The 14654-nt window shown below is 45.1% G+C and overlaps 1 protein-coding gene across 1 annotated transcript; it reads right to left on the bottom strand.

Annotated features, from left to right (window-relative positions):
* Positions 1 to 10196: 10196 nt before the first annotated feature.
* Positions 10197 to 12154, bottom strand: tmem158 (transmembrane protein 158). Its single transcript, XM_087978441.1, has one exon. The coding sequence runs from the start codon at positions 12117 to 12119 to the stop codon at positions 11406 to 11408; it is 714 nt and encodes a 237-aa protein (XP_087834567.1). The 5' UTR covers positions 12120 to 12154; the 3' UTR covers positions 10197 to 11405.
* Positions 12155 to 14654: the final 2500 nt, after the last annotated feature.

Raw genomic sequence — 14654 nt, 5'->3', positions numbered from 1 at the left:
CCCTGCCCTGCAGTACTGAGGGATCACTGCACTGCTGAAGGGACCATTTTTCAGACGAGACTTTCAGTCAAGCGTTATATTCTAGCCTCACACAAACGTTCTCCTGACACTATTTCAGACAAGATGAGTGGGGGAGTTATTCCCAAGATCTGATTAACATTTACATTGCAATCAACATCACAGAAAACAAATTATTTGTCCATTTTCATGTTGCTATTTCTGGGAGTTTGCTGTGCAACAAATTGGCTGATAGGTGTCCTATATTGCAGCAGTAATTACTTTTCAAAAGTTGCTTTGTTGGTTGTAAAGAGCTTTGAGATGTCCAGTAGTTATGAAAAGAACTAAATAAGCATAAGTTTTTTTTTAAATTGTCTGAGAACATTGCTACATTATCTGCTGTTTTGTTCCTGTATATGTTTCTTTCATACAATAGCCTCTGCTTTATTCTGTTTGAAATCCTATGATTTATCAGATGAAGGTAATTTTCCCATCCCCAGTCATTAGTTATTAAGGTTTCCAATTCGTTTCCATCAACAGTTCTGGTCACCCTGTTACGGGAAGGATATTATTAAGCTGGAGGGGTTTCAGGAGAGATTTACCAGGATGTTGTGGGAATGGAGGATTTGAGTTATAAGGAGAGGCTGAATGGGCTGGGACATTTTTCTCTGGAGTGCAGAAGGTTGAGAGGTGACCTTATAGGGGGTATAAAATCATAGAATGGCAGTTGTCTTTTCCATAGGATGGGGAGGTTCAAAATTATGGGGCATATTTTTAAGGTGAGAGGAGAAAGATTTAAAAAACAGATAGCAGTTAATTTGTGTTATGAATGTCCAGAGGAAGTGGTGGATGCGGGTACAGTTACGGCATTTAAAAGACATTTATATAAGGTCATGAGTAAAAAAGGGTTGGAGGGTTATAGGCCAAACGCAGGCAGATGGGTCTGGTTTAGTTTGGGATTATGGTTGATATGGACTGGTTGGACCAAAGGGTCTGTTTCTGTGCTGTTTGATTCAATCTGCAGTAAAAACACGGTCTCTGATCCCATTGCTTGTCCAAATCACAGAATCTTTATGCTGCAGGGGGCCATGCTGGCTGTCCACATGAGTTACATGACTTAGTCTCACTCTCCTGCCATGCCTTTGTAACCTTAAAGACTACTTCTGTTCGAATAATAATCCAATAGCCTCTTGAAAGCCTCAATTCAACATGCCTCTTCCAGGCAGTCCATTCCAGACCTGAATAACTCACAGTTTGAAAGTTTTTTTTAATATGTCTCAAATGACATTTGCTTCTTTTACAATTTATTTTAGATCTATGCCCTCTCATCCTTGATCCTTCTACAAGCACGAGTAACTATTAATTCCAGATTCATCATGACTTTGGAAACTTCTAAAAATCTCCTCTCCACCAGTGAAAATAAGTTCCAACTTCTTTACTATTTCTTCATGACTGACGTGTGTCATTCCTGGAATTGTCTTTTGAACCACTTCCTCCAATGTGTACACATCCTTCTTGCAGTGTGATGCTCTGGAACTGTACACAATTAGCGAGTTTTGAGAAGATTTGTAGCTCAAGTTGAAGCTCTAGATGTAGGTTTGCTCGCTGAGCTGGAAGGTTCATTTTCAGATGTTTTGTCACCATACTAGGTAACATCTTCAGTGAGCCTCTGGACAAAGATGTTATCTAGTTTGGTGACGAAACATCTGAAAATGAACCTTCCAGCTCAGTGAGCAAACCTACATCCACTGTACACAATATTCCAAATGAAGTTGTTCCTGTCCCCTTTTTCCCATGAGCTCTAACTCTGCTCATCAGTTCATTGTTTGGCACGGTATCAAATGCCTTTTGAATTGAATCATTTATTGTCACATGTATTCGATATAAAATACAATGAAAGGTTTATACCGTCGCCACGCGCCACATCGGCAGCATTGACCTGATCAAGCCTCTCTGTTTTAAGAATTCCAGCGAATTAATTAAACACATCTTCCCTAAGGAAATCTGCGCTGGCTCTCCTTAAGTTTCCTTAAATATGTTCACGTGACTTAACTAGTCCAAATTCTGTATCTGGGAAGTTCTCTACTACTGATGTTAAACTGATTGGGGTCTGTCTGGGCTTATGCCTTTGGACAGGGGCTTAATCTTGATGATTCTCCAGACTCTAACACCATCATTGACTCAGGGAAAAGCTGGGAAAAGATGAAATCAGAAGTCACAATTCATCACGTTATAGTCCAACAGCTTTATTTGAAATCACAAGCTTTCGGAGCGCAGCTCCTTTGTTACCTGATGAGGGAATGTTGTTCCAAAAGCCTATGATTTCAAACAAAGCTGTTGGACTATAACCTGATGTCGTGTGACTTCTGACTTTGTCCACCCCAATCCAACACTAGCACCTCCACATCATGAGAAATGATGGCCAGTATCTCCACAATCCTGTACCTTTGTCAAATTGTGGACCTGATTTTGACAAAAGGGTTAGTTTTCTGAAAGGTATAAGATCAGGGCACTGAATGTGTTCTCCTGTCCTGAATAACAGGCTGTTATTCAACACTAATTTGCAGTTTCTATGCGTATACAAGTCTGGGATAAAGCACATTTTGTTTCTGTTACAAGAAAGAAGCACATGTTCCCTTTGTTATTTCTGGTTAACAATATAGGCTGTTGTGTCTTCTCCAATCAATAAGGTAAACTGTAATCCCCTTCTCTCTGATGATACTGATTCCACGGTGAAGTGTAGCTCCACTGACTCTAGCCATGTTCCTATAAAACAACAATACAATGCACCTATGTCATACCTTTAACCAAAGTCAGACGCTGAGGGGTGACCCTACAGAGGTTTATAAAATCATGAGTGGCATGGTTCGATAAATAGACGTGGTCTTTTCCCTGAGTCAGAGCTCATGGGTGGAGTCCAAAATTAGAGAGTATAAGTTTAAGGTGAGAGGGGCAAAATTTAAAAGGGACCTAAGGGGCAACTTTTTCACACAGAGGGTGGTTCATGCATGGAATGAGTTGCCAGAGGAAGTGGTGGAGACTGGTACAATTACAACATTTAAAAGGCATCTGGATGGGTATATGAATAGGAAGGGTTTAGAGGGATATGGGTCAAGTGCTGGCAGATGGGACTAGATTGGGTTGGGATATCTGGTCGGCATGAATGAGTTGGACTGAAGGGTCTGTTTCCGAGCTGTACGTCTCTGTGACTCTAAACAAACCATCCCTAAGCACCTCACAGGAGCGTTAAAAATCAAGATATGACACTGAACCACAATAGCTGGGTCAAAGAGGTGGGTTTTAAAGAGCATCTTCAAGGAGAAAAACAAGGCAGAGAGTCAATGTGGTCTCAGGAGGCAACTCCGGTGCATAGGTCCTACGAAGTAGCAAAGATGGCCACCGATGCTGTCGCAATGGGGACACACTAAAGGTCAGAACTGGAAAAGCACAGATATATTAGAGGGTTGTGGGCTGGGAAGATTACAGAGATAGGGAGGAAGTGGATTCATGGAGGGATTGGAATACAAGGATGGGAATTTTTAAATCAAGCTACTGCTTGTAACCTTAGGGAAAAAAATTCAAGACATTGCAACATAACAAGAAGTTGATCAAATCAATCAATCCATGTGTCTGTTCACTCTCCATGCAAGCAAATAATGATGACCACATTTACCTGCCCTGCCCCTTTCTTATCTCCTTCCATCCCTCTGCATTCATCCAGCTGTCCAACAGCAATAAGAGCTTGCATTTATATAGCACCTTCAATAGAGCAGAACATTGCAAAATGTTTCAGAGGTTAATTAGACAAAAGTACCATATTACAGGTACAGGATGCAAGGGTTTTTGAGGAGGCTTGGTGAGTTGCTAATGAGTTAAGTGAAGAGAAAGAGAGACTTGCATTTGTATAGCTCCTTTTACTGTCTCAAGGTGTTCCAAAGTGCTTTACGGATAATTTAAAAAAAATTTTTTGACGTGTGCTCACTAGAAAATGCAAAAGCCAGATATTCTGAATTTTGATTTAGATCAAGTGATAAATATTCGTTCAGGACCCAAGGGATAAGTCTCCTGGTTTTCTTCAAACAATAGTGCCACAAGTTCTCACATCCAAATGAGACTGTATCGCACCTCAAAATTCTCACTCAAAGATTGTAACTAGACTCCCTCAGTATTATATGAGAATCACAGCCTGTCCTGCCACATGTCCTTCTCACTTATCCACTCCACCCTCAGCTCCGACCTATCACCATCATCACCCACACCTGCATCTACCTTTCACCTTCCTAGCTACTGTCCCCCCAGCCCCACTCCCCCTCCTATTTATCTCTCAACCCCCATCCCCCAACCCCCACATCCCTGATGAAGGGCTTATGCCCGAAACGTTGACTGTCCTGGTCCTCGGATGCTGCCTGACCTGCTGTGCTTTTCCAGTGCCACACTTTTCTACTCTTCCATATCAGTCTTAAAGCTAAGAACCTGGTGTGGGAGCTGACCCCCTCAACCTCCTGACGCAGAGTCAATGTTGTAACTGACTGAGCCACAACCACGTTGATAAGCTCTGTCACCCTTTTTAAAACCAGATACTACTTTGGCCAATAGGAGGTTTTGCAGTGTAGTGGGTAGTACCACTGCCTCTCATCTGAAAGCTCTGGGTTTGAGTCCCACTGCAGGACTGATGGTCAAGTAAGGTGTGTTTATAACTGAGGATTGGCTTGTAAATCTCCCTGGCACAAGCCAATGGTGAACAGTAGGAATGGGAGAGGTTCCTGGTCAACTATGTTTCTAGAAAGAAAATAGAGGCTCCACGATGACTGTCTATAGTTCCAGTGAATACCATGCTTGTAAAATCACCAGAACCCGTGACTGTGACTAGAATGGCAAAGTTTGCAGATGCCGATTCGACTTCTGGGCAATCTCAGAAACCATTGAGCCAAAGTAGAAACAAATCATCCTCGAACTAGATACTGAAGACATAAATGGACATGGGGATAGTGTTGGAAAACTGCTTACAGGTGGTTGAATAGAAGAGCAAGCTTGATGGGCTGAATGGCCTATTCTGGCTCCTATTTCCTATGGACCACCTAAGAGATAGCATTCTGAAGAAGGGTCACTGGATTCAAAATGTTGACTCTGCTTTGCCTCCACAGATGGCTGCCAGACCCACTGAGTTTCTCCAGCAATTTCTGCTTTTGTTTAAGAGTGCACTGAATCTAGCACTTCCTGCAATTCCAAACAGAATTTTGGGATGTTTCCCTGTTATTTTGCCCTCCCTTAATGAACTTCTCTAATTTTGTCTCCTGTCAGCTTGATATCGCTCAATGACATTAGCATCAATTTCCCCTCCAATGCCTTCCTGAAGTAAGTGTTTTCTCTCGGAGTTGCATGAGAAGAATGGTTTCCTCTTCACCTCCAGTTTTACTGCATAATCTAAACATTTGGCTGTAATTACCACTGCAGCTACAGCAGACACAATTAGCACCTTGTCCAATCAGTTTCAGATTCACAAGTATATTTGTGAGTTAGATAACAATCCTTTGAAGCTTCTGTCTAGGTAGGTGGCTCCTCCGTTAATGAGTTATTATAAAGGACTCACCACTTGTGATACTGAGCCTGGGACAGAGTGGATTTTGGGAAGATACTTCCATTGTCAGGAGAGACTAGGACCCGAGGGCTCAGCCTTTCAGTAAAGACCTCCTGACATTCCTCACATCCACTTTGAGTCATAGAGATGCACAGCAGGGAAACAGACCCTTCGGTCCAACTCGTCCATGCTGACCAGATATCCTAAATTAGTCTTGTCACCATTTGGCCCCTATCCCTCTGAACTCTTCCTATTCATATCCCCATCCAGGTGTCTTTTAAATGTTGTAACTGCCAGCCTCCACCATTTCCTCTGGACACACACCATCCTCTGTGCGATTCCCACCTTTTCGCCCTAACCCCTTGATTCCCATACTGATCAAAGGAAAAGGATGGGGTCAAGCATTATTTTGGTTCCCTCACCACCTGTACATACCCAGTCGAACAGCTATGCCCTTCAGGACCCGACCAGCTCAGCCGCTAGTGATACACCACCCTAGATGTCTTCATTTCTATTACATCAGCTTCTCTTGGTGTTAGGAGAAAGTGCAGACTGCAGATGCTGGAGAGTCAGAATCGAAAAGTGTGGCGCTGGTAAAAGCTCAGCAGGTCAGGCAGTATCTGAGCAGCAGGAGAGTCGGTTTCAGATATTCCTGCTGCAGGGTTAATGCCTGAAATGTCGACTTTCCTGCTCCTCGGAAGCTGCCTGACCTGCTGTGCTTTCTCTTGTTATTAGATCAGATTGGGATGTGTTGCTGGAAAAACGCAGCAGGTCAGGCAGCATCTAGGGAACAGGAGAATCGACGTTTCGGGCATTAGCCCTTCTTCAGGAATGAGGAAAGTTAGATCAGATTGCCCACTCTTTAAATGGCAGAAGCACGGTTCATCTACAAACTAACCAGTCTCAAGGCCTGTCTCTCTGTCTCAGTGACAGACAAGTGGTTATTGTTTGAAGTGTGCCATGCTGCCTCAACTGTAGCTGAGCTGCAGGAATCTCTCCTGCCCCCACATCCTGATCCCTAAAACCTGTCCACCATCTGTAAGGTACAAACCAGGAGTGTGATGGAATACTCTGCACTTGCCTGGATGGGTGCAGCTCCAACAACACTCATGAGGTTCAGCACCATTCAGGACAAAATGGCCACTCGACTGGCATTACATCCGCCACCTTCAACATTCATTTCCTTCGTGCACAATGGCATCAAAATGTACCATCCACAAGATGCACTGCTGCAACTCGCCAAGGCTTATTCCACAGCATCACCCAAATCCACAACTGTCATCCAAACCACCTTGATGACCAAGTGCACCAGGCACATGGGTCACCAACCACCTGCCATCCTGACGTGGAATTACATTGCAGTCGCTCCACTTTCACTAGGAATAACTCTTGAAAATGACGGTGCATCTGCCTACCCCACATGGGCCACAGCACTTCAAGAAGTTAGCTCACCACCATCTTCTCAAGAGCAACAAGGGGTGGGTGATAAATGTTGCTCACACCTTAGGAGTCAATAAATGAAAGATAATGCAATTTTACATTATTGTGCATTATGTCACATGCATCCTAATAACACCACGCATGTTTTTTACTTAACCATTACAGAGAAAAAGTTTGGATTCAATCCATTGATTCAATATGAAGTGAAGCCACAGATTGTGTGTAAGATTTAGCATAAAGGTCACATTTTGTAACTAACTCGAATCTTTCACTGAAGCATTAATTTCAGTGGTAGACTTTCTTTGTGTAGTGATCATACTCATTGTGCTCCTGCTCTATATCCTTGACATTTTGTGTGTCTGTGCCAATAATAGCGTGTGATTAAAAAGTTGTTATTTCACCTACCTGACACAGATTTTGTCTGAATTGTTAAAGGGGAAGCTAAAGCGAAACCAAATCAGCTTCATGTATTCTTTCAACAGTAACAAGCATCTGCTGTAACCATAGCAATGTGTGCCATAATAATTGTCATCGAGTCCCTCTAACATCCATATGACAAATAAAAAGCTACACTGGATACATACTCTGTAACACACAACAGGATAGTTCTCTCAGCATGAAGGACATTATATCAATGTAGATTGTTCCAAAGTGAAACTCAGTCTGCTTGGTCTGGTGATTTAGATCATTAAAAGATTTCTTGGTTCTTGAACAACATTTAGGAATTCTTGTAGTGTAGGTTTGTCAACTGATACCTTAAAAACTGATTATTTAGTCATTCATCTCTTCCCTGTATCTTGGACAATGGAACCAATTTTCTCTCTGGGTGCTCAGCCAGAGGAGTTTAAGGTTCCTACATAGAAAGCTAAATCATTTTTTTCCCCATTTGGCTTTATCAATTGTGCAACTGATCAGAGAATTCATGGATCATTCTCTGTCCTGATCCATCTTACAATTGGAATTTAGATCCAGTGCCTGTCATTAGGACTCTTTTGTGTTTTAAAAAGCAGACTGTTGTTTCAGCAGTGGAGAGCATTTCAATTCCACAGTGGTAAAGCTTTTTTTCAAAATGACGGTTTGAACAGGTACAAGTGCTCCTTCCTGATCTGCAATAATCGGGACATTAAATCGGCATCATAGGGAAAAAATTAGGCTTATACTTCAAAGTAGGATCTTGTAAGCAAAGTCAAGATTAGAGTGGTGATGGAAAAGCACAGCAGGTCAGGCAGCATCCGAGGAGCAGGAAAATCGTTTCAGGAAGGAGCCCTCATTCCTGATGAAGGGCTCCTGTCCGGAACGTTGATTTTCCTGCTTCGTGGATACTGCCTGACCTGCTGCGCTTTTCCAGCACCACTCTAATGTTGACTCTGATCTCCAGCATCTGCAGTCCTCACTTTTGTCTTGTTAGCAAAGACTGGGGGTGAAAGGTTATCGGGGTAGGTGGGAATGCAGAGTAACCAGTTCAGCCATGATGGTATTGAATGGCAGGGCAGGTTTGAAGGGCCAATTGGCCTCCTTCTGCTCCTAATTTGTGTTTTATTATGTGTATCTAGGTGTGAAGTATGCTGCTTGGTTTCACTGAAAGTGATTCCTTTTTCACGGTTATCTGAATTATTCCACATTCCCCCACCCCCACATCTCTGCATTCTCCCATCCACAATCGTTTGTATGAAGTTCAACTTCCTTCCTCAAACCAATCCAGTAATAAGACAGCTTTCTTCTGCCTTTAAAACATTATCTGCCTTTGCTCATAGGTGTCCACCCCAGGATCTCTCAGTGTAATCCCTACTTTTCACTGAATCATAGAAACGTAAAGCGCAGGCCATTGAGCCACACGGTACCTATACGAGCTCTTTGAACAAGCAGCAGTACACTGTTCCATAAACCTGTAACTTCTTCCTCATCAATAATCAAAATTACTGATGGATCAGCTTTCCCCACCTCTACAGGTCAAATCACCCATAGCTGAACAAGTGTTCAATTGATTCCTTGTTTAGGGTAGTGGGTTGGGTAGAGGTTTTTGGGGGTTGGAGATAAGCTTCAACAGTGCAGCGTCTAAAGAATTACTGTCAGAACACCCCAATTCTCCACAGTATCCTGCACTCTTGCAAGCTCCATTCCAATCTATGGAATGTTAATGCTGCCTCTCTCTCCACACCAGACCTACTGAGTATTCCCACCCTTCCTGTTTTGTGTTTATACTTCCAACACCCACAGTATTATACTGCAGCCAAATGCAAAAGCAGGTTATCATTGAGTTGGTATCTTACTGGGTACCATTAAACACGTGAAGGTCCCTTTAAATAGAAAGAAATTTTGTCAGTCAAAACAGATCCTCACCCAGCAGTATCTATCCATCATGCTGTTGGGCAGTTCCTGTTTGTAATAGATTGTTGAGATTAACCCTAGGCATATTTAGTTTGTAAACTCATGCTCCTGAGCACTGGGTGGGAAAATAGCAGGAACAGACAGTAACCATGTTCACATTTCCTAGGCTGAGATTGAGTTCCCAAGTATCTGTGGCACCTTGGACCCCCTCCTTTTCTGTCCGATTCTGAACAGTAGTGGGAGACGACTTGGATCGCAGACAGATCACAGCTGAGCCTGAGTCCAGCCTTCTTTCAATGCTGACTTTCCATATAAACATGAGTTAGAACCAGGAGAAGGCCATTCAGCCCCTTGAGCCTGGTCAAGCCATTTGACAGAGATGATCTGATTGCAACTTCAACTCCACCCAACCATCTACTCCCAATATCCTTTTGCCCTCTTGTTCACCAGCAATCATTGTGTTAAAAATATTGAAAAGCTCTGCAGATTTCCAGCAATATAGGAACTCGGGTTTAATTCAACCCCCCTCCTATCCCCCCAACCTGACATCCCCCCCCCCACCTCAACCTGTTTTACATTTACAATTTTCCTGCTGAACTTTGCTAACTAATTACAAAGCCAAGAGCTGAACTCTTGGATATTTTGCAACCTTGTATTTTCATGAGGCTTCTGCACCATATTTCTCAAGTGAGCAGGGAAACCTCCAAAAAAGAAAAGACAAGATTCAAAGTGCTGAAATTCATTAACACCCACTGGAAAAAGAGAGGGGGGAGAAGAAGCGTCTTTGGAATGGCATTGGGATTGTTCATTTTAGGGACTGGTAACAGAAAATGAAAAAGAGGGTAATAATCGACACAGTTTCAAATACTTTATCAAAAGAAAAATGTCAAATATCATACATTTCAATGTAATTTGTACAAATATCAACAGCTCCATCCAAAGTTGATTGATTTACAAATTTCAGTGGAACATTTTGAAAATGGAAAGGAGACTGTTAACAAACTCATTTGTTCAAATGAAAAAAAATGAATATTCATTATTTTTAAAATCACTTGAAAATTACCCCTCACCCAACACAAATGAAATGATAACTTTGGGAATAAAGCACACAGTTTGTAAAATGCTGCAGTCCATCCATTGTGGTAACCATTTCTTACCCATGTCCGAGCAAAAATGATCTCCTCGAGAGTGGCCTGATCAGTACAGTCATTGTGATACTTTGTGGCAATCACTTTGTGGTGGAAATGCTGGGCGAAGGAGATGCAAAGTGCTTAAGGTAACAGACAAGCATCTGATTTGTTTGTGGAGTACAGGAGAAACACAATGGAGGTAAAGGAATCATCATGCTGTGATCAGTAACGTTACTTAAATACAATCATAGAATCCCTACAGTGTGGAAGCAGGCCATTCAGCCCATTTCGAGTCCACACTGACCCAGTCCCCTACTCTAGCCCCGGAATTCTGCACTTCCCACGGCCAATCCACCATACTTGCACATCCCTGGATACTATGGGCAATTTAGCATGATTGATCCACCCTAACGTGCACATCTTTGGACTGTGGGAGGAAACCAGAGCACCCGGAGGAAACCCACACAGACACGGGGAGAATGTGCAAATTCTACACAGACAGTCGTCCAAGGCTGGAATCAAACCCAGGTCCCTTGCGCTGTGAGGCAGCAGTGCTAACCATTGAGCCACCGTGCCAACCCTGTTTCCTCATTACCTGTAACCTTTGGAAAACCGAACGTAGCCAATTCTGCCAAGTCCCCTGAGCCCCAACAGTCACAGGCAAGCCAACCCTGCGTCTCTCTTCGAAAATGTGAACACAAGTTCCATCAGTCATTTTCTTTGACTCCAATGACCATGGCTAAGGTTTTTAAGGCCAAGTGCTGGGGCGATGGGAACCGGATTGGGAGGGAAATGGACCCTAAGTCCCTGGGGTACAGTTACCAGGAGCCTTTGAGGAGGAGGGTGGGTGGGCAGTGCAAGGGATTCCCCTCAGTCACACCCCACAGCCCCTCACCTACCCAGGCACTCCCATCCCCTATTCCTCAGTCCATTCAGCCCCTCCTCTGCTCCATGCCATTGGGCAGGAAGCCAGCGATGATGGGCACGGGCCAGATGAGAGCAGCCACGCTCCAGATGATGATGACGATGGTCATGAAGCAGGCCACCAGGGTGGACTCGATGGGCTTGCGGTTGACCCTCCAGCTCCTGTCCCAGCTCAGCTCCTCCAGGCTGAAGTGCAGGCAGCAGAAGCTGACCTGCTGGCCCTGGGGGCCGGGGATGGGGATGGGGCGGCTCCGCCGAGGGGCTGAGCCACAACCCACGCACAGCTTGAATTCCTGCTGGCCCCCTCCGACCCCGACATGGTCAATGATGACGGGGGGGAAGACCCGGGTGAACGCTGCCGAGAAAAAGGAGCGGGCGTTGCTGTTGGTGGTGAACAGGAGCACGTCGCACTTGAAGCCCATGGATCTCTCCCAGCGAGCCAGCAGCGAGGTAGCCACCAGCCTCAGCACCGTGATGTTGCAGGAGCTGGACGAAGGGCTAAGCCCCGGAGCCCCGGGTGCAGCTTCACCCCCACCCCCGGGCCCGGGGACCCCAGCCCCGGGCTCCCCTCCACCGCCAGCCCTCTGCAGCTCCAGCCGACCAGCCAGGGAGAGGTTGAGGGCCGTGCTGTTGGGCTGTAAGTAGAATTCCTCCCCGCTCCAGCTGTGTGAGCTGCTGCTGGCGAGCAGGAGCACCAGGCTCAGGAACTGGCTGCTCAGCATGGCACTGTGCCAGGGCACTGCATGGTCACTGGGGGACACCGCGCTGGGTAGCAGGAAATCTCCCCCCCTACCCTACCCGCTCCTCCCCACTCCTCCCCACCCCCTGAGTCTCTCTCTGCACACTCTAAAACAGGGTCTGTCTGAAACTCTAGGACAGGTGAGCTCCTCTCTCTCTGTAGAGCAGGCAGTCTGAACCTTCCTCACTCTCTGTAACACAGGTCTCCAGTTTCTCTCTCTCTCTCTCTCTCTCTGTGAGCACAGCTGTACCCTGTAAAGCAGGCGAGCTCTCCGAGTCTTGTTCACTCTCTGTGCACCGCTGTACACTCTAAATTAGAGACGATAAAACTGCAGATGCTGGAATCCAAAGCAAACAGGCATGAGGCTGGAGGAACACAGCAAGCCAGGCAGCATCAGGAGGTGCTGATGTCGACGTTTCGGGTATTAACCCTTCTTCAGGAATGGCAAGACGAGCTCTCTAAGTCTTGTTCTCTCTGTAATGCAGGATGGTCTCCAGGCGCGCTCTCTCTCTCTCTGTGCACTCTAATACAGAGCGACTCCTTTCTACCTGGGAAAAGCTGTACCCTGTAAAGCAGGCGATCTCCCTGAGGTTTGTTCACTCTGTCACTCTGTGCACCCTGTAGCACAGGAGGACCCTTGTTTCCCTGTGGGCACTTTAAAGCAGGCGATATTTCTGAGTCTTGTCTCTCTCTCTCCCTCTGTGCACGCTGTAGTACAGGAGCTGTGCACACTAAAGCAGGCGACGTCTCTGAGTCTGTTTCTCTCTGTGCATGTCGAAAAACAGAACTTCTGTGTCTCTCGCTGTGTGCCGGGGTGGACACTTTAAAGCAGGCGATCTCACCTCTCTCTCACTCGCTGCTGTAGGACAGAAGGACTCCAGTTTCTCTGTGAAGAGCTGAAACAGGCGACGTCTCAGGGTCTTGGTTTCTCTCTCTCTCTGTGCACGTTGTAGTACGAGAGGTCTCCAGGCTGTCTTTGTAGAGCTGGACACTTTAAAGCAGGCGATCTCTCGGAGTCTCCCTCTCTCTCTGTGTGTGTGTGCAGAGCTGTGGTCCAGGAGATCTCCAGTGTGTCTCTGTGCAGAGCTAAAGCCGGCGATGTCCCCCTCTCTCTCTGTGCATTGCTGCACTGTGTAACGCAGGAGGTCCCCTCCACCCACACCCCTCTCCCTCTGCAGTGCTTGTCTGTATAAAAACTCCCAGCGGTTTCAATAATTCGCACCAACCGCCCCACGCTGTATTTCTGTAAATCTCAGCTTCTCTTAAAGCTGCAACACCGTGGGAATTTTTTTTTAAAAAAACATCGTCTGCGTTCTAACTCATGGTCCGGTTAGGGAAACAAAAACAAAAACATTCCTGCCCAAACATCCGTCTTTGTGTTTGCAAAGATACATTAATTCCTTTGGATTGCTTTGATGTGAAACTCGAGAGTTGTCAACAAGGCCTGAGCAGATCTGGCTCAACCACTTGAGACGATTAGCAACTCAATTAACAACTGAATCATTTCGGATTTCCACTTGTGTAGAGAAATATCCTTTTTGACCCTGAAAATAACACGCTTCTCCCGGTGTCTGACCTTAATCGTGTTCATCATTTCCGTTTTCTAAAACATCAGAAACATTTTTCTCATTCTAGATACCAAGAAGCAAAGGTAATTTTCCAGAGAGGATGAAATAAAATTCTCCCAGTGCCGATCATTTGCCTGCTATTTATTCCATCAGGAAAGTGATGGGAAATGTCAACAATGCTATGAAACAACACTTGCTTAGCAATAACCTTTTAGCAATGAGTGTAGCTTTGGTAGTACAGGTGGGCTGATGGCCTCTTCTGTCCTTATAACTCTATGAATTAGCGCTTGCTTAGCACTGATGCCCAGTTTGGGTTCCGCCAGCGCCACTCAGCTCCTGACCTCATTACAGCCTTGGGTCAAACATGGACAAAAGAGCGGAATTCCACAGGGGAGGGGAGAGGGACAGCCCTCAGCATCAAGGATGCATTCAACTAAGTGTGGCATCAAGTATAACAAAACTGGAATCAATGGGTATCAGGGGACAAACTCTCTGCTGGTTGAAGTCATACCTGGCATGTAGGAACGTGGTTGTGGTTGTCGGAAGTCAGTCATCCCTATCCGGGACATCTCTGCAGGAGTTCCTTCGGGTAGTGCCCCAGATCCAATTATTTTGAGGTGCATCATCGGTGACCTTCCCTCCATCATTACGGTCAGAAGTGGGGATGTTCGCCAATGATTGCGCAATGTGCAGCACCATTTGCATTTGATTCGGATTAAAGATGCTTCAACAAAGACATCCAAAAACATTTTCACAACCACCAGATGTCTCAAAGCTCATTCCAGCCAATGACACAATTTATGAAATATAGTCACTGCTGTAATATAAGAAATGCAGCAACTGATTTGTACACCGCGAGCTATCGCAGATAGAATCACGGAATTATTGAATTGTTACATTGCAAAAGGATGCCATTTAGTCCATCATGTCTGCACCAGTTCTCCAGATGA

Source organism: Chiloscyllium plagiosum, unplaced genomic scaffold, assembly GCF_037043375.1.
Source record: "Chiloscyllium plagiosum isolate Xiang-an unplaced genomic scaffold, Cpla_swu_hap1 HiC_scaffold_34, whole genome shotgun sequence".
Classification (NCBI taxonomy): Eukaryota; Metazoa; Chordata; class Chondrichthyes; order Orectolobiformes; family Hemiscylliidae; genus Chiloscyllium; species Chiloscyllium plagiosum.
Note: the sequence above shows the minus strand (reverse complement) of the source record. Positions and strands in the feature narration are given on the sequence as shown.

Excerpts from the sequence above, each read along its gene's own strand:
- tmem158 (XM_087978441.1), bottom strand. The coding sequence starts at position 12,119 with ATGCTGAGCAGCCAGTTCCTGAGCCTGGTGCTCCTGCTCGCCAGCAGC.